We start from the raw sequence: 20,317 nt of genomic DNA on the forward strand, positions 1-20,317 counted from the left end.
TACCAAAGGGAAGCTCCTGGCTCCGCCACTGGCAGTCGACGATACTTTTTATTACCGTAACAATATCGGTATTTGACGAGAGAGTTAAAATTATAAATAAATAAACAAATTTTAAAATCTCCTATCTTGCAATTTAGATATTCAATCAAAGTGATTCTATTGGTTATAAACTCCTATTAAAAAAACTTTCAGATAGGACTAATTTCACCGAATTTAGTTCTCGTTTTTAATACTAGTGAGAAGAGAAAAACTGCAATTTTTTTATTATTTTTGAGCCAACTGAAAATTAGTTTTGATAATCAAACTTAATAATGAATTATGTTCTACAAGTTTCGATTTAACACCTAATACGTCTCAATCAGACGATAAACGAATGAACGAAATTAATTTGATTAATATTAGACTATCAAAAGAGAATATCATTTTTGCACTCCCTATATTTAATATTTTTACACTTCTTTTAACTAGTAAATTCAATATCAACTAAAATATTGTAACCAAGATAAAAAAAATTAATCAAGAAAAAAAAATGGAGTTACCTATTAAAAAAAATGGAGTTACCTATTAGTAGATTTATGAATAACTTTGCCAAACATGGATAAGCCTGAGGTCATGGTTGCAAAAAACCCTGCACTTAGATTCTTATCTGAGTTTCCATCTCCATATATTTCTCGTAGGCTTTCTGTTTATAAATTTAGTTTTGAATAAATTCTTGGACAGAAAATCCAAGGAACAAGAATAACTCAAAAAAATCTATTAAAAATTCTAATATTTATTAGACCAGCAAATGAACTAAATCACTTTGAATTTATTAATTTAAATTCGTTTTTGAGCACCCAACTAAAATAATCTAAATTAAAAATTGAAAAAATAAAAGAAAGCCATAAAATAAAGTTTAATTAAATAAATATTAAAATAAATTTTAATCAAATCAAACACCCTCTAAAATTTGAAGAAAAAAAATTAAAATATTAAAGTTTAATTAAGTAAATATTCGATTATAAGAATATATTTTTTCTGAAGATAAAAATAGCAACCCTACCTATTTTTTCTGAAGCTGAGAAAACTAGTGGTTAGAAAATCATTTGCGTAGGAATTGGCATTCTAACTTCAAACAGAATTAGAATAAACGCAAAATTTTAGCTAATGACATCACTTGTTCTCAGGCTCACATTTTCCCATTTGAGTTTTTTCTTCATTCCTCTGAAGCACTCACATCTCTTGGCCCAACTCATCCTTCTCCTGTTATCCCTTTGGTTTCCATTGGAATATTTTTCAGAGATAAAATGTCTAACGTAGGATATGAGAAACCCTCAAAGATTGATGATGAGAAGCAACTGCAACTGCACCTGAAGAAACCTTCAAAGATACCTGAGCTAGAAGCAAACTTGGATGCAACAGAAAAGAAAAATAATTCATCCTTAAATACTTCGCCAAGGCTACTGACAAAAGCATCAAAAGAAAAATGGAATTGCCTTTGCTCTCCCACCACGCATGCAGGCTCATTCAGGTGCAGAATGCACAGAACCCATGGCATGGTTCGTGGATATTCTGTTGGCTCAAGTCTATCTGAGTTAGCTGGTAAATCAACACGTAGTGACCTGGTTTAATTAGAATAATGTGATTAGTTGAAAACATACTTTCTTTTGATGCCCTAATATATGTATGTATGTATGTATGTATGTTCCATTAACAATTATGTATGTATTAACTGATTGTGTTCTTATATCATAGATATGTCAAGGATGTATCACTAGCTCTTCTATTCATGATAACTATTTTAATTGTTTTGATTTTCCTCTGTTCATGTTTTGTTGGGATTTAATCATGCACAGTGAAAAAACAGAAAAATAAATTATAGTTCACAACTTTAATAAATAAGTCATCTAAGTTTTAGACAAATTCAATTAAGTCCTTGCTTAATTTATTAAGATCAATAGCAATCCTTGCAAATTATAACTTTACCCTTAACGTCATAAAATTTATATACAATCAAATTTCATTTGATTTAACTTCTCATTTTACTTTTTCATATTATTTTTTTATGTGTGTGATCCATTAGATTACAAATTTGTTGACGATAAATATTATATTAGTTCTTTTTGTAATAACCATTGACTAATTGAATGGAATTTCAAATCTAATTTGATAATTTTATTCTATCTTATGAAAAGATTTCATAATTAATGTTGGCAAAGAACAAATGAAACGTTTTTCTAATTAATCTAGGGTAATAAATCATATCTCAATCATATAAACACTTCCATACAGTTTCTACTATACTCAATTTATCCCCATTTATTACTCGTGAACTAAGTAATGTATAACATGAATTAAAATATATAAGTCTTTATACAAGATGACTTATTGATTTTAAGTCAAAAAATCATTTACACAACTATCACTTGAGTAATTCATCGATATAAGTAATTTCTTCATATGAAATTCTCAGACGAGTTAGTTCAATCCATGTTGGATGATTGGAAGAAAGCAAATAATGCTAATGTTTTTAGCATGATATTTGGCCCGAGTGTTCCTAGGTGGATAAGGTCGTTAGTGGGACATTCAAAGTGTGACTCAGATGCAAGTATCTATACTCAAAAAGGGAAATCTACTGTTGGAGGAGTACATAGAAATTCAAATGGAGAATTTGTTGTGGGTTTTTCAGCTTATATGGATGTAGTTTTGAATCCAAGAATGTTGGAAACTCTTGCTCTTAGAGAGGTTTTATCATGGCTCAAGGATAATAACGGAGTAGCAGTGGATATTGGGATGGATGCTAAGGTGGAAGTCGATGCTGTCAGATCAAATATGGATGATTTGTTAGAATTCAGGATTGTTATTCATGATCATAAAAATTGAATTAGATTTCAAAACAAACTAATTTAGCAGCTCATTTTTTATTTAAAGTTATTTTATTTTATATACTAGCTCCACTATTTGATTTAAATTTTCAAATTCGATTTGTAATTAATTGAATTTTGATATTTCTCTACGCTTTGAATTTTAATTTTAAATTAAATGTATGAACTTATTGACATATAGTAACCAATTTTAAACTTTACGGTAATTTGAATCAAACCTAATTTTTATTGTCGATATCCGATAAAAATTTTTTATCATCAACTAATTTTAATTTAGTGGGAATTAATCTAGTAAGGTTTTTTTAGATCTAGTAAGGTTTTTTTAGATTTGATTAATAAAAATTATATTTTAAAAAATTATTATTATAAATATTTTTGTACTTATAAGTATTTTATAAGTATTATATATCGTAGTAAAATTTTTTATATTAAAATATTTATAATACGATAAAAAAATAAATATATTTATCACGAGATCTAATGATTTGGCACTAAATTTTTTAGGCCAATAATATTATGAAAAAACATTATAATAAAAATATTTATTTAATATTATATGCGTTACATATTTCTTATTATTACAAAATAGTGCGATAAAATTCTATTTCATTAATAAATTGTCATTTTTTCTATGCCTAATGTGACTTATCATATTTTTGTCACAATAAATTTATATATTGTGATAAAATAAAATTTATTCTGTTATAAAAAACTGAATTTTCTTATAAAGTTTCCATAGAAATCAAGTTCTAACTTAACTTTTAGGTTTTTTTTAAATAAATCGAGTTTGAACTTTATAGTATTAGTTTTGTTAATGTTTGTGAGTTTAGTTCATTTCTAAATTTATGAACAGACTTGCAAACTGAATCGTTGAATAAATTTATGAATATATTCATTTAGCAGACCGAACTCATTAAGAAATTTGAGCTCAAACTTAGCCTATGTAAATTTTTATGAGTCCAAGCTCAAACTTAGCATACGTAAATTTTTATGAGTCAAGTTTGAGCTTTCTAAAACTTATTTCTACTCAGTTTGATTACACTTCTAAATATTCATATAATTAAGATTTAAAAGTTCTTTTTTTAAAGATTTACCAACTAACTTATATTATAATTATTTAGTTTTAAATATATTAATTTTAAATTAAAACTTATTATAATTATAAATCAATTAAATTATTCTTAAATTATTTCATTTATACTATATAAAAATTTAATTCGTCTTAATTTATTTAGTAAATGAACCGGAACTAATTTTATTAATATTATACTTAAATTTAAAATAAATTTAAAAATATTTTAGCAAATTAAATTTGAGCTCCTAAAGTTTGACTTTGTTTAATTCATTGCACCTCATTTTTGACTTTTTTTAATAGTATTTTCAGAGATAAAATTTGAATTAAAAAATTTAAATTAACTTATTAACCCAAATAATACAAATGTTTTTGTAAATTCAATTTACATTTTAAATTTTCAATTTTGAATAATTAAACTAAAATTTTAAAATTTATCACCATGAGTTCAAATTAATTTTAACTAGAATATAATATCTGACCCATGTAATTTTCCTTAACATTTTTATTATTTTGAAATTTATATTTTTTGATTTATTGAATAAAATAATTTAAATTTTTTTATATATTCATAAAATAATCTAAAATTTTCATTTTTAGTTTATATCCTAATTTTTCAGTTTTAAAAAGTTAGATAAAATTTAAACGAATAATAATAATAAAAAAATAGATAAAAAGACCAATTTAAAGAGAAAGACAATTACAAAAAAATAAATAATTATTTTCTTTCTCCAAACTCTTTTATAGTCAATTAATTTGAAAAATGATGCTGCTGATTTTCTAATAGTCATGATACCATATTTCTATTATTTAATATTAAAAAAAATTAAATATAAACATAAATTTATAAAAAATATTTAAATTATTTTAGCTGATGAACAGAAAAGATTGACACGTAAATGTGAGTTTGCAAAAAATTCAGATTATTTTATCCATTTATAAAAAAATATAATTAATTAAAATATAATAGAAAAACCACATTGAATAAAAATAATAATTCTCTATTCTGATTAAAATTAATTTGAACTTGTAGTTAAAATTATAATAAATTTTAAAAAATTTAATTTAATTGTTTAAAATTAAAAATTTAAGATAATAACTTAAATTGACGAAAGCATTTGAAATATTTGAATTAATAGGCTAATTAAATTTGAGAATTTTTATGATTCTTAAAAAATTTGGACTTTTTGTTATGTTTATATACCGAGTGCCGGGTCTAGCCAAAACGCCCAATCTTCGAAAAGAAGTAATTCGGGATAGGGAATAAGCTAACACGCTCTCAGATTTCAAAGACCACCGATTCCTAGGAAAAAATTCAAGAGCAGTAGACACTCTTCTCTTCCATTTGTTTACTGCCCAATAATGGATGAGCTAAAAGACGATTCTCTCTATCATCATTCCATGCAAATGCAGGCCCCAAATCTTCCCTTCACTGGTTTCCATCAACAGCAACAACTACCCTCTGGCTCTAATCCCAGGTCCAGATTCGTCTTTCCATTTTTTTATTTAATGTTATTTTACTATATTTTTATGCAATTATATCAAAAATCGAGCTGAAAGGTTCTTATTTCCTTGGTGGGTTTTAGTTTTGAATTATTGCTTAATTCACTCTTATGTTCAAAGGAATTGAGGTTAGTTTGTTTTTGGAGATATCACTGCTTTGCGTTTTGTTATTTGATTCAACACTGAAGTGAATTCAATAGGTTTTAGTCAAAGCCCACCAAGTTTTAATTGCCATTTCCGGTCATTTTTACCCACTTGCCAAAATAGACAGTAATCCTTGAATGCGATTCAAGAAGTGAATTCAATACTATGACAGCATAGGTTGTGAGTTTATGCTCATGAAACATAGTTCATAGTTTTGCATATACGTATGACTTTTATCACTAGTCTAACATATAATCTCTGTAGTTTAACAAATACAAACTATATGCATTAATTCATATTCTAAACGTTTTGCACAACAAAAAAAAAATCACTTTAATCTGTGCTCCAAAAATACAAGCTGTGAGATAGTCAGAGGAGAAAGTGCCATGCAATATTTTGTTCGTACACATACTATGCAGATTCATTTACACAACCACATCACAAAATATGCATACACTGTACACTTTCACAAATTTGGTTTTGATTTCATGGTTTCTTCACAATTACACACATTATCCCCATATTACCTTAGCCATTTTCTTAATTTCGATTGCCTATTGTTACTGCATATAAAATCGGGATGGTGAAACCCATCTTTGTCTATATTAGTCGTTCTCCTGGAACCAATATCCAGAACCTAAATCTAAATGGCCTTTGCCATTTTTGTGGCCAAAACAATTGAGGGTTAACTTCATCTTTATCTTCCATGATATGTATTGTACGGGGCAATTTTCCTTTGACAGTTACCTCCCCCCTTTTTGTTGTTATTTATATTGCAACAATATAAAACACATGGAGGATTGACCCAGCATGATGGACTTGAACCCATTTTTAATATTTTCCACTCACATAATGGGATCAACTCATAATTCATTCCCTTAATATGTTGTTCTTGTAATATTTATAATTAACAAATTAGCTGTGTAACTAGTGCATAGGTCAGAAGCTTAACTGCTATATCTCTGTCGAGAGTAACCGCTTGACTCATTAAGCTTAGAGTAGCTATAACATGTAGTTGCTTATATTATTAACTAGCATTGAGCCAAAGCTCATTAATTTCTACCAAGGCAGTTGCAATATACACTTTGTATGCTCAGATCATATCGTTTAAACTGATTGATTTTTATTCAACTGGCCATGTAATTTAGGTTTGAGTTCTTGTATATGAGACTGTGTAGTATGGAAAACTGTGGTTTGGTTGTTGTTGTTCTTGAATCAGAACTAATGAATTACTTGTTGTTTTTAGCTTCTACTATCTGATTGTTTTACATTATGGCAGTAAAAGACCTGAACAAGAGGCCAGTTTACATTCTGGCAGTCAAAGACCTGAACAAGAAGCCAAGGATACTGTAGCTGCAAGAAAAATTCAGAAGGCTGACCGTGAGAAATTGAGGAGAGACCGACTTAATGAGCACTTTATTGAGTTGGGAAATAAACTAGGTAAAACATGATTTCTTCTGTTATATATATATATATTGTTGACTAATGTAAAGATTCAGCTGTGATTTTTAGGAAGTTTCAGCTATTGTTTAGGCAGATTTTTTGGGTTTTAATTAGGCTTTATTGTAGAGATTTTATTCTCATATAAATATTTCTAATTAGGTTTGTTGTAAATATTCCTAATCAGGTTTAATTCTTTGTGTATAAATACTCAAAACTTGTAAAGATTAATACAACTGGAACAAACATTGAAAATTCCTCTCAAAATTCTTCACAATATCAGAGCATATGTCTGATTTAGTATAATTCAATTTTAAACTTTTAAATTCCTAGACAATTAAATTTGACACTTACGTATCTAGATCCATTTCTTTTCATTATCGTCCCTCTCATCAGAGTTGCAGCACCGTCACTGGCCGTCCGCTAGTCTCCAGTGACCCAGATTTCGGCGCGTGAGCCCCATGTGCCACCCTCTACCGGCATGTGGCACTGTTTCCGGCGAGGTTTTCAATGTCTAGTCATCGTTTTTGCCTCTAGCATTCTATTCTCGGCCTCTTCCCACTGTTTCTTGCTCTTTTGTGTGTTGATTTAGTTTGGCAACCTATTTTCACTTGTTTAAGTACTATTTTGTTCCTTTTGGCTACTTTACTGCTGCTCTTTGCATTCCTCTCATGGTAGAAAAAAAAGGATTTTTGTTTCCCAATTTTGATAACCCTTAAAGCTTGATGGGAATAATTATCTAGCTTGGTCAAGGTTCTGTTTGTTATTCATCACGAGTAGGAGATTGCATGGTTATATCAATGGTAGCAAGAAGCTATCTGATAGCATTGATCCAATCTAACCCCAATGGGATTTAAAAAAATTCTCTTGTTATGTTGTGGCAATTTTATGCAACCCCAAATTTTTAAGTCTTATTTGTTATTAGGTACCGTTGTGATGATATGGAAGGCTCTTGACATATTCCAAAATTGAGAATGATGCTCAGATTTATGAGATCCAAAACAAGATCCATGATACTTGTAGAAAGGTAATATTTGTTGTCTATTATAGTAGAGATTACAACATATTTATACATGAGAAACCGTATATAGAAAGGAAAGGAAATCAAGCCTATGATCCTGCAATCCCTAAGATTAGACAACTAACACATCTATCAATATTTACTTCCTATATTAATATATTTACTTCTTATAACACTCTCCCTTGAGTTGGAGCATAGATGTTAATCAGCTTAACTTGTTACATATATAATCAACTCGAGTCCCAGTTAGAGCTTTAGTGAAGATATCTCCTAATTGTTCTCCAGTTTTGACATGCCCTGTTGAGATTATCTTTTGTTGGATCTTTTTACGAACAAAATGACAGTCAATCTCGATATATTAGTCCTCTCATGAAATACTGGATTGGAGGCAATGTGGATAGCTGCTTGATTATCACACCACAACTTAGTAAGCACCAAATTTGTGAACCCAACCTCTTCCAACAGTTAATGCACCCACAAGACTTCACATACAGCATATGCCATGGCTCGATATGTAGATTCAGCACTAGAACGAGAGACCGCATTTTGCTTCTTACTTCTCCATGAGACCAGGTTATCTCTCACAAAAACACAATATCCAGTGGTTGACCTCCTATCAACCTTCGAAACTGCCCAATCAGCATCAGAAAAGCATTTAATATTTGAGTGTCCATGGTTACCATAAAAGAGTCCTCGTCCTGAAGCCCCTTTCAAGTAGCAAAGAATCTGTTTCAGAGCATCCCACTGAGAAACTGTAGGAGAGGACATAAACTGACTTACCACACTCACTGAATATGCAATATTAGGACGAGTCACCGTCAAATAATTCAGCTTGCCAACTAATCTTTTATACATTTCAGGATCTGCAAACGGCTCACTCTCTTTTGTGTTAAGTTGAAGATTAGGAGTCATTGGTGCACTATACGGCTTAGCACCCAATTTTCCTGTTTCTATCAACAAATCAATAACATATTTTCTTTGAAATAAGAAAATGCCTTTTTTACACCACATAATTTCAATGCCCAAAAAATATTTCAAGGAGCCCAAATCCTTTGTATGAAACTGTGTTTTAAGAAATTATTTTAGGGATGTAATGCCAACAACGTCACTTTCTGTGATAACAATATTATTCATATATACTACAAGCAGAATTACTCCATTATTAGAATTTTTATAAAACACCGAGTGACCACACTTACCCATCTTCATTCCAAACTATTGGACCACCTCACTAAACCTGCCAAACCATGCCTGAGGAGTCTGTTTCAAGTCATAGAGGGATTTTCAAAGTCTACAAACCTTGCCTAACTCCCCCTAAGCAACAAAACTAGGTGGTTGCTCAATATAAACCTCCTCCTGAAGGTCACCCTGGAGAAAAGTATTTTTAATATCTAGTTGATGAAAAGGCCAATCATGCGTAGTTGCCAAAGAAATAAACAATCAAATAGATGCGAACTTGGCAACTGGAGAGAATGTATTAGAATAGTCAACTTCATAAGTTTTTGTATAACCTTTAGCCACTAAACGGCCTTGAGACGAGCAACAGATCCATCAGGTTTTATTTTCACTGCAAACACCCATTTACACCCAATAGTTCGCTTTCCTGGAGGCAAGGACATCAACTTCTAAGTACCATTAGTGTCTAAGGCCATCATTTCTTCTTCCATCGCAGCACGCCAACCAGGATGGGATAAAGCCTCAATAGCAGTTTTGGGGACTGAAATAGAATCTAAAGTAGTGGCAAAACAACGAGAAGAAGAGGATAATTGACCATAAGAAAAAAAAGATGAAATAGGATGAGTGCAAGTACATTTACCTTTGCGGAAAGCAATGGGCAAATCCAAATCAGACGGTGAAGGATCGGTGGGAGCAGAGTCTGTCGACGTAGAAGCTAATAGCGGAGTAGAGTTAGAGTCCTTTAAGCATTTAGAATAAACTTGAAAAATGGAAAGGCGATCTGGCACATGAGCGGAAGGTGCAGGAAGAGTCTGAAAAGGAGACAAAGAGTGAACAATGTATAACAAGAGGTCATCTTCCTCCACCTGGGTGTCATAAACAGATGATGGTGGAAGGAACGGAGTAGACTCAAAAAATGTTACATCAGCAAACATAAGGTACCAATTAAGAGCAGGAGAAAAACAACGATACCCTTTTTGGAGTCGAGAATAACCAAGAAAGACACATTGAGTGATTTGAGATCCAATTTAGTAACCTGTGGATAAACATCACGAACAAAACAAGTACAACCAAATATACATGGCTCAATAGGAAATAAAGATTTAGTGGGAAACAAAATGTTATAAGGGATATCACCATGAAGAACGGTGGAGGGCATGCGATTGATAAAAGACAAGCAGTGGATACAACATCAGTCCAAATACATTTAAGTACTTTCATTTGAAATAAGAGAGCTCTGGCTACTTCAAGAAGATGTCGATTTTTTCTTTTGGCAATCCCATTCTGTGAAGGAGTGTCAACACAGGAAGACTGATAAAGAATCTATTTTTGTGACAAATAAGATTGAAATTCCCCAGAAAGATATTCTTTAGCATTATCACTTTGCAATATTCTAATAGAAATATTGAATTGAGTTTGGATTTCAGCATAGAAAGCACAAAAGGTAGAGAATAATTCTAAACGACTCTTCATTAAAAATAACCAAGTAGTGCGAGAGAAATCATTAATCAAAGTAACAAAATACTTAAAGCCAGACTTAGACACAATAGGACAAGGACCCTAAACATTTGAATGTACTAACTCAAAAGGGGACGAAGCTCGTTTATTGACTCAAGACATTGTAGGTAAACGGTAATGTTTGGCAAATTGACAAGACGCACAATCTAAAGTAGATAAAGAGTGAAACTGTGGACATAACTTCTTCAAAGCTGAGACAGAAGGGTGCACCAAACAATAATGAACATCAAAAGGCATTAAACTCGTGGAACATGCAAGAGATCTAGGTAGTTGCTGATTCAAGACATAAAGACCCTCTGACTCACGCCCTTTACCAATAATCTGCTTCGTCGAAAGATACTGAAAAAGACAATGATTAGGAAAGAATGAGATACAACAATTTACTGCACGAGTGAGTTTACTAACGGAAAGTAAATTAAAGGAGAACTTAGGAAGACATAACACAGAAGATACAGAAAAAGAAGGTGTTAAGTTGACATGTCCAGAACTCATGACAGAGGATTTAGTGCTATCAGCAAGAGTAACATAAGAGGATGATGCATGAGACTTAAGATTGGACAAAAGGGTAGAATTACTTGACATATGATCTGTAGCACCATAATCAATAATCCATTTGAAGGATGAAGACACATGGCATGCAGTAGAGCTATTTGACTCAGCAATTGCAATGATAGATGAATTAGAGGATTTTAGAGATGCTTGGTATTGAGTGAATTGGGCATACTCATTTGCAGATATCAAAATTCCCTGATCAAGTGAGGCCTCAACTGCTATATGCGCCATTTGAGAGCGCTGATTCTTATTCTGAAGTTTCAGGCATGTCTTCTTAGTGTGTCCAGGTTCACGACAGTAATAACAAATGATTCCACCAGAGTCAGAGGTAGGAACTACTTCCTCAAGACGCTGAGATCCTCTACCACCATTAAAACCTCCCCTGTGTCCACCTTTGTTATTCTGTTTGCCACTATTATTGCGACTAACAAGAGCACTAGTGGTGTGTGAAGGAATTGGAGATTCTGTACACAACACCCTAATGAAAACATCATGTAACAATGATATTTCAGAGTCAGATAGAATATGAGATTTAGCTGTTTTAAACTCTGGAGGGAGACTTGCAAAGAAGCTTATAACAGCCATTTGCTCTCGTTGAACTTGTTGAGTTTTCACATCTGTATTAAAAGATATCAGGACATTAAGTTCATCGTATACTCTTTTAAAATCCATAAAATATGATGTTAGAGTTCTATCATGTTTCTCAACTTGATAAAATGCCTTACACATATTATAAATTCGAGAAATATTTTCTTTGCCAGAATATAAAACTCCAGATAATCTATTAATTTTTTAACAAATTCACAATGATTAAAAAGGTTGATTACCTCACTATGAATAGAATTTCGGATCTGCAAAAATAGTCGAGCATCATCCCTCATCCAACCTTTCCTAGTTTCATCAATTGGAGGAACTTTAGTAAGATGATCATCCATTCCGATACTTCATAAATAGATACGGATAGTCTTACTCCACTTCAGAAAATTAGATTAATTTAATTTGTGTTCCGTAATTTTAGTCATCATAGGAATCACCTCAACTACGGTGTTTTTAACTTCAGCCATGAGAACAACCAACTCGAGCTGAAAGCTATGGCAACAAAAAAAATAGAAGAAACAGGATGTGAACAGTACCAGGATGCTATCCAAACCAAAAACACCTCCACTCAACACCCAAACAACAAACAAACCATAGAACTGATGAGGGGGCTTCGAGGTGACTCTGGTGAGGGTGACCAAAGCAGCAACGGACACGCGACGAGCCTCCACGCGCCGGTGAGTGGGATGACGTCAGAAACCTTGCTGTGGCGCATGAAGCTCACTTGTTGGCCGGACAGCCGTCGGCTCTTCAAGGTAGCTTCGCCGGCGCTCCGGCATCCTCCTTGTATGGGCAGTGAGAAGCAAATGTTACCCTATATGGGCCCTAAGTCTCCAAACAGAACAGGAAAAAAAATTCAAATGGGAGAGGCTCTAATACCATGTAGAAAGGTAATATTTGTTGTCTATTACAGTAGAGATTACAACATATTTATACATGAGAAACCGTATCTAGAAAGGAAAAGAAATCAAGAAATCCAGCCTATGAACATGCAATCCCTAAGATTAGGTAACTAACACGTTTATCAATATTTACTTCCTGTATTAACATATTTATTTCCTATAATAGTACTAAGCAAGGAGAAATGTCGGTCTCGCAATATTTTTCTGAGTTATGTGGATTGTGGCAGGAACTTGATTATTATAACACTTTTATGCAGATTGTACTGCGGATAGAGGTGAGCAGTATTCGGTTCAAACCGAAAAAATCGACCGAACCGAACCGATTTAAAATTTTGGTTTGGTTTTTTATACATTTCGGTTCGGTTCGGTTTTTAATTTTTGAAATTTGGGTTATTTCGGTTCGGTTCGGTTTTGATCAGAAAAAAACCGAAAAAACCGAACCGAACCGATTAGTGATAATAATATGTTTTTTCAATAATATAGAGAAATTAAATCATATAAAGATTAAAATATTTTAATTAAATTTTAAAATATTAAAAATAAAGTGTAAAAAATTAAAAAATTATTAAAAATCGAAACCGATCAAACCGAACCGAATCGAACCGAATCAGACCGGTTCGGTTCGATTCGGTTTCTGACCAAAATCGGTTCGGTTCGGTTTTCATAAACACTAAAATTTCGGTTTTCGGTTTATTCGGTTCGGTTCGATTTTGAACCGAACCGACCGAATGCTCACTCCTAACTGCGGATGCAGTCAAATTTCATAAATTATTAGAGGAGTGCATCTATGACTTCCTTGTTGGCCTGAATATTGAATATGATCCCACTCGTGTTCAAATATTTGGTAAAGATCCGTTCCCTTCTCTTGAACAAGCTTATTTCTATATAAGTAGTAGAGGTGTTCTACAACACACCAATGGAAAAAGGTAAAATGATTGCCAATTCTGAACCACCAAAAGCCACTATGTCTGAAAAAGATCGCTTGCACTGTAATTATTGTGAGAAGCAAAGATCCTTTCCCTTCTCTTGAACAAGCTTATTCCTATATTCAATAGGAAGAAAGTAGTAGAGGTGTTCTACAACACACCAATGGAAAAAAGGTGAAATGATTGCCAATTCTGAACCACCAAAAGCCACTACGTTTGAAAAAGATTGCTTGCACTGTGATTATATGAGAAGCCAAGTTATAGCAAAGAAACTTGTTGAAGGTTGAACGCCCTCCAAAGGGTCATAGAGGAAAATGGAGTGCCTCAAAGACTTAAACAAATTTGTTCGAGCAATAGAGGAGCCGTCCAAGGAGTCAATCTCCATCGAGATTTTTTCCTCTCATGAAATTATGAGTCTCAATCGCCTCCTCACCTTGACTCTCCTTCCAGTGCAACATCCAACTTTGTGAGATCAGATAATGCTCTCATTTCCTATTTTGCTTCCTTGATTATTGATTCTGAAGCGAATAGACACATGACAGGATCATCACAAGGCTTGCTTAATTACTATCCACGTTGTAACCAAGATACTGTCAGAATAGCTGATGGCACTTTTACCCTATATCTGGAATGTTTTATTGTTTGTGCTCCTCATATTAAGCTTTCTTCTGTTTTTCATGTTCCTCGTCTGTCAGTATTCTTACCAAAACTCTTAACTATATGAAAAATGCATTCCTCTATGGAGATTTAGAGACATAAGTGTATATAGAAATCCATCCTAGATTTATTAATGAAAAAACAAAAGGAAAGGTGTGCAAGCTGAAAAAAAAACTGCATGGATTAAAACAGTCTCTAGTTTGGTTTGACCGATTCAACAGAGCTATGATTTCTTTTGGCTATCAATGGAGCAACGTTACTCATGCTCTAATTATCTTACATCATAAGGGTAAAATTACTCTTGTCATTATTTATGTTGATGACATGGTAATGACAGGAGATGACCAAGAAGAGATGGCTCGATTTGAAAAAGCTTATGGCTCAGGAATTTGATATTAAAAATCTAAAAAATTTCAGTATTTCCTAGAAATTGAGATTGTTAGATCAAAGAAGGGAATATTTATCTCTCAGTAGAAATATATTTTGGAACTTTTGGAAGAAATTGAAATGTTAGGTAAAGGTTGCAAATCAGCAGAAACTCCTATCGAAAACAATCACAAATTACAAGCAGAGACCCGTGAATCAGTGGATATTGGTAGGCAAATTAATATATTTTTCTCATACTTGATCAAATATAGCATATGCAGTCAGCTTAGTGGGTCAAATTGTGCATGATCCTGGTAAATCTCATTTGCAAGCCATCTTTTGCATTTTTCGATATTTGAAGTCCGTCCCAGGAACAAGTCTCCTTTTCTCCAAACATGGTCATCTTTAAATAAACGCTTTTATAGATACAGACTAGACTGGGTTAGATTCCCTGATGATAGAAGGTCAACCACTAGTTACTGCACTCTTGTGAGAGAAAATCTTATCACTTGGAGAAGCAAGAAACAAAGTGTCATTACTTGATCGAGTGCTGAAGCTGAGTATAGAGCAATGGTACAAGGTGTTTGTGAACTCCTGTGATTGCAAAGATTATTGGAGGAATTGATATTATTAGAGGACAAATTGCTTTTGAAATGTGACAACAAAGTTGCCTCCTCACTTAGTTATCATTGCCAATTCTCTTTTCAGTTTGAAGGTCCTGAATAACGCAATAGTCAAGAAAAAAATTTAATTTTTACAGTTAAAGGCTTTAGTAAGAGTATTGATAGATAAAAAATTAACAAGAAAGTGAGGAACATAAAGAACATGAAAAAATTCAATTTTTATAGTTAAGGGCTTTAGTAAGAGTACTGATAGATAAAAAATTAACAAGAAAATGAGGAACATAAAGAACTGAGAATAACTTTATAGTTTGAGTATAAACAACAGAACCGGTTCTAGCTATTCTGACAATATCCTTGTTTAGACATGGAAGGTACTTAAGAAAGTTTTTAGAAGAGCCCACCATGTGTCTATTTGCGCCGAAATCACTAATCTGTAAAGTAGTAACAAGAGATGAAACGGAAGCATGATGAGAAGCACTTACATTACCCTCACTAGTCACTTTCATGTCTGCCATGCTAAGGCCAGGAAACAGCAACAAAACAAGCACAAGCGAATCTGAAAACACCAGATCTAAACAAAGGGAAGAGGCTTCCCAAAAAGAAGCTGCAAAAAACCCAATAGATGCTGCAAACACAGAGAAGACCTAACCCAACACCAAGATGACCAAGAAGCAGCAGAAAAAGCATTGACGATGCCTGGGAAGAAAAGTTCGACGGAAGCAGAAGCTCACGCGCCAACACAATGGACTCGGAGATTCGGCGCTGGAAGTTGGGGATAGGCCGGCGACCCTATTGGTGGCGGCAGTGAGGCAACAGGAGGCCCTCAGGTATGGCAGTACCAATTCAAGGAGTTAGGATACCGAAAACCCTAAAATTGAAACTAATTCAAATTGAAAGCTTAAGATCAGGTTTAGAGCTCCGATGCCATGAAGATTCTTTTTAGAAATTCTAAGCTTTATTGATTCTCAATATCAATTACATACAATGCAATCACCTATTTATACACAAAGAATTGAAGCTAACTAGGATGTTTATACAAATAAGACAACAAATAAATTAGCTACAATTTAGGACCTAGGAACTAGCAATTAAATCAGTAATCAAACCTCTACAATCTTCTAAAACAGTCAACAAATATTAAAATTTTTTTTCTATTAAATATATAGTTCATTATAAATTTATAAAATTCATATAAAATAATCTGAAAATTAAATATAGAGTAATGTAAAATTTGAATTCCCTAGATAATTAAAATTATCATTTTTTATATATATTTTATTAAAAAATTAATGTAATGCATTTTAATAATGATGTTCACTCAATAATGATATTAATAGTGTAATAAATAGCAAATGTAATGAAATAAATAATAAAATGCATATATTTTTATATGCAGTTAATAATATAATAATATATTGATTAAATTTAGTGTTTATATAATTCATAAATATCCTAACTAAAATTATATAATTTATTTTTTATTTCTTATTTTTGTGCCTTAGCTTCACTCAAGCGCATGCCAACACCTTGTGCCTAGGCTCCATGATCTCTTGGCGCCTTGGTAAGCCTTGAACCTTTAATAACTATACAAAGCAGAATCATCCTCCATTAAAGCTTTAGCTATAGGTAGCATATTGGCACTGTCTCCCATAGTAGGAGTTCTAGCTGTGGTCTCCCATTCATCCGTGACTACCTTCCCTTGAACTAAGGAGGTGAGTAAGGTTTCAATCCGAGCAAATCTCTGTTCCTGTTCAACTTTCAAAGACAATAGCTTCTGCTCGTGATCGAGTTTCATAGAAGCTAACATTTCTTCAATACTGTTTGAGTTCTTTTCTACCGCATCAACTCTCCCTTCCATTCTTGTCTTTGTCATGAGCAGCGAGGATCCGGTCAGACCAAATTGATAGAGTTAGGAACTTAAGAAAAATTTTCTGAGAATTGAAATAAGGCTGTAAATGGATTTTGTATTGGATTCTCAACTAGAACAATTAAATACAAAACAAAGGAATGCTACCACACAGCAAAACAACTCTAAAACTTAACAAACCAGGATAAACCTGATCTAGCTCGAGCTAGCTGGCAACAAGTGCCCAAAAGAATTAAAACCAAAAATAATGACCTCTTCTGCTGACATAATTTCTTTAAATACAAATTCATTCTCAGGCAAGAAAAGAAAATATCCTAGAATCCCTCCAACAGTATAACTAACGATATTCCCTTCCAGCTGTCAGCTTCTCATTCTAGTGCTCCATTCTCTTCCAGGAATACCAGCTCCTCTTCCAGAATCTCCCATTCTGTTTCCTTGACGTTTAGTGCTTCTGGGCCTTTTTCTATAATAAACCTTCAGCTTTCCTGCACCTGAGCGTGGGCCTCCATCTGCATTGTTATCATATACATTTGTTAAGACAGGTTCATTTTTATGTAACCAAAGACATCAATCCTTATTACTTCAGACAAATTTCTGTTTTGCAATTTGAACAATTTGTTTTGCAAATTAAGCAAATGAATGGTTACGGGAGTGAATTCTTAATTTCATGAATTGCATAGGCTTGTCTTCCTGCATGATTGCTTGTGATGTTGTTGCTGCTTGCCATTGAATGTTTTCAGCAATTAGCTTGAGGAGATTTACTTGATGTCTTGTTTATTTTATCCATTTTCCTTTCTTATGTAATGGGAAATTTAATTGACTAGAATGATGCCTCGAGGTTCTGAAAAAATTGTTCTTTTAATCATAGTAAATAAGATCAAAGCCTTGCCTGATATTGACTGGACTAGATTTTAGTGGTTCATAATGTTTATAGAACTTTAATGTCCATAATTATGTAGATGTTTCCTCTTGATGTCTGCACCATCTTGGAGTGCAGATCCTGATAGACCAAAAAATGATAAAGCAACCATTCTGGCTGATACAATTCAGTTGTTAAAGGAGTTGACATCTCAGGTCAACAAACTTAAGGCAGAGTATGCCTCATTGACTGAAGAATCTCGTGAGGTGATCCTTAATATCTTTCACTTTGATAATAATGCTGAATATGAGAATTGGATAATTATGCAATGTTGTTTTATGAACAGTTGACTCAAGAGAAAGTTGACCTTAGAGAAGAGAAGGCCTCTCTCAAATCTGACATTGAGAATCTTAATATTCAGTATCAGCAAAGAATCAGGACTATGTACCCATGGGTTGCTATGGAACACTCGGTGGTTATGGCCCCGACTTCTTATCCCTTTCCCATGCCAGTGACAATGCCTCCAGGGCCAATTCCTTTGCATCCATCCATGCAACCATACCCCTTCTTTGGAAATCAGAATCCTGCAGTGATCCATAATCCCTGTTCAAATTTTGTTCCATTTATGACCCCTAATACCCTGGTTGATCAACAGTCCACTCAACATGCACCTTCACGTGCACAGCCTGCCACTGGATCCCATGTTTCAGGCAAACAAGATTCAAAGAATAAATCATCAGGGGAGAGCAAGATTGGAAAAAGTTTGGACTCTAATGATGATGTTACAACAGAGCTGGAGTTGAAGACTCCAGGTTCTACAACAGATCAGGTAGGTTATGGCCTTTTAGATTTGTTTGGGAAAGACATGAAAAATAGAAACCATTATCACAGGTATTTTGTTTCTAAATATGAAGTTGAAGTAAATGGGATTATTTTTGCAGGACTTATCCTCGGGACAAATAAAATCCAAAAAGTCTTCGGGGAAAGAAAATAGTCTTACAGAAGGGAGTTCTTCAAGCAGGTGTTCTTCATCTCGCAGTGTCCAGAATAGCTCCTCTAATAGCATGGTTGGTAGCACAAAGGCTGATGATTTAGACTAGTGAAACAATTAGCAAACAAATGAAAGCCAGGTTATTTCCAATTTGTGGTCATTAGTTTCTGTCTTTTCTCCTGCAATCATAGTCACTTTTAGCATTTAATTTGTCTTGAATTTAAAGAGCATTGATATATTTGCTAATAGAGGCTAATCTTACCATATTTATGGACATTTCTCTGCGTAAATTCAGATGGTGGTCAGGATTATCATTAATGCTAGCTTTTCATGGACCAGAAACACTAAGTGCAGTTAAATGCTGGATGTAAATGAGAGCTTCTTTTATTGTGAAAGACAAGTCCAGTAGTAGTTTTATTGGCAATAGCTATACTTGAAATGTGGAGCCTTATATGAATTGACATTGAAAGAAGATGGTGGTTCTATGGATATTTGTTGAATGTACATTCTATCTTGTATTAAAAGCAAATCCGTTTACACCAAACCCACAATTACTAGTGAGTTTAGCAGCACCTCAACTCTACAAGGGTGAAAGCAGTAGAGGTTGGTTTGCATATTGAATTCTTTTGGCTAGAAAAACAATTGAGCGACAGTTGTGATTACTTGTGTAAATGATGAGGTTAACTTAGATGCTTTTTATTTCAGGTCTTGATATTCTGATATGAATGACGCAACCTCGGTGGATGACATAATTGGGGACAATGACTGAAGCACTTGAATGTTTGGCAAGGGCTGTAAGTATTGTTACGTCCCTTGAGCTACGTGCCGCACGGTTAAAGTGTTTTGTGGTGATAGAATCACTTTGCCTGTGACAGTATGCACCTGAAGAGAAAAATGCGGAGAGTTGAGACAGCAGAATTTAATTATTGAGCGACATCCACATGCATTATTTCATGTGTTAAATAGTCCAAATTGAGCCAAGACAAATGCATTAATTGGACCCTCCTCCATTAATGAAAAGGGAAATTCCATGACTAATACACCCCTGTACAAAGGGATGCAATTAGAAAAATATGAGATGAAATGCAGTAAGAGCTGAAATGCCCTTTCTTTGAAGGGTGTGCAATCGGGATGAACCAAACCAAAATCTAAAATTTATGAAATCAAATTGAAGAACAGAAGAAACTCGATTGAATGAAACTGAAAATTTTAAATTCAGCTCATCAGTTTTTAATGGAA

The 20,317-nt window shown here is 33.2% G+C and overlaps 1 protein-coding gene across 6 annotated transcripts; it reads left to right on the top strand.

Moving 5' to 3' along the window:
* Nucleotides 1-5,171: 5,171 nt before the first annotated feature.
* Nucleotides 5,172-20,114, top strand: LOC110615949 (transcription factor bHLH121). 6 transcript variants are annotated; one of them, XM_021758214.2, is made up of 8 exons: nt 5,172-5,420; nt 6,863-7,023; nt 18,226-18,353; nt 18,434-18,916; nt 19,029-19,217; nt 19,374-19,681; nt 19,784-19,872; nt 19,954-20,114. In XM_021758214.2, the coding sequence occupies exons 1-5, from the start codon at nt 5,299-5,301 to the stop codon at nt 19,185-19,187; spliced, it is 1,053 nt and encodes a 350-aa protein (XP_021613906.1). In that variant the 5' UTR covers nt 5,172-5,298; the 3' UTR covers nt 19,188-19,217; nt 19,374-19,681; nt 19,784-19,872; nt 19,954-20,114. The 6 variants fall into 6 exon arrangements, with proteins under 6 accessions (XP_021613906.1, XP_021613905.1, XP_021613909.1 ...); XM_021758213.2 differs by having other exon boundaries at nt 19,784-20,114; XM_021758217.2 differs by lacking the exon at nt 19,374-19,681.
* The last annotated feature ends 203 nt before the right edge of the window (nt 20,115-20,317 follow it).

This window comes from Manihot esculenta, chromosome 5 (assembly GCF_001659605.2).
Source record: "Manihot esculenta cultivar AM560-2 chromosome 5, M.esculenta_v8, whole genome shotgun sequence".
Taxonomy (NCBI): domain Eukaryota; kingdom Viridiplantae; phylum Streptophyta; class Magnoliopsida; order Malpighiales; family Euphorbiaceae; genus Manihot; species Manihot esculenta.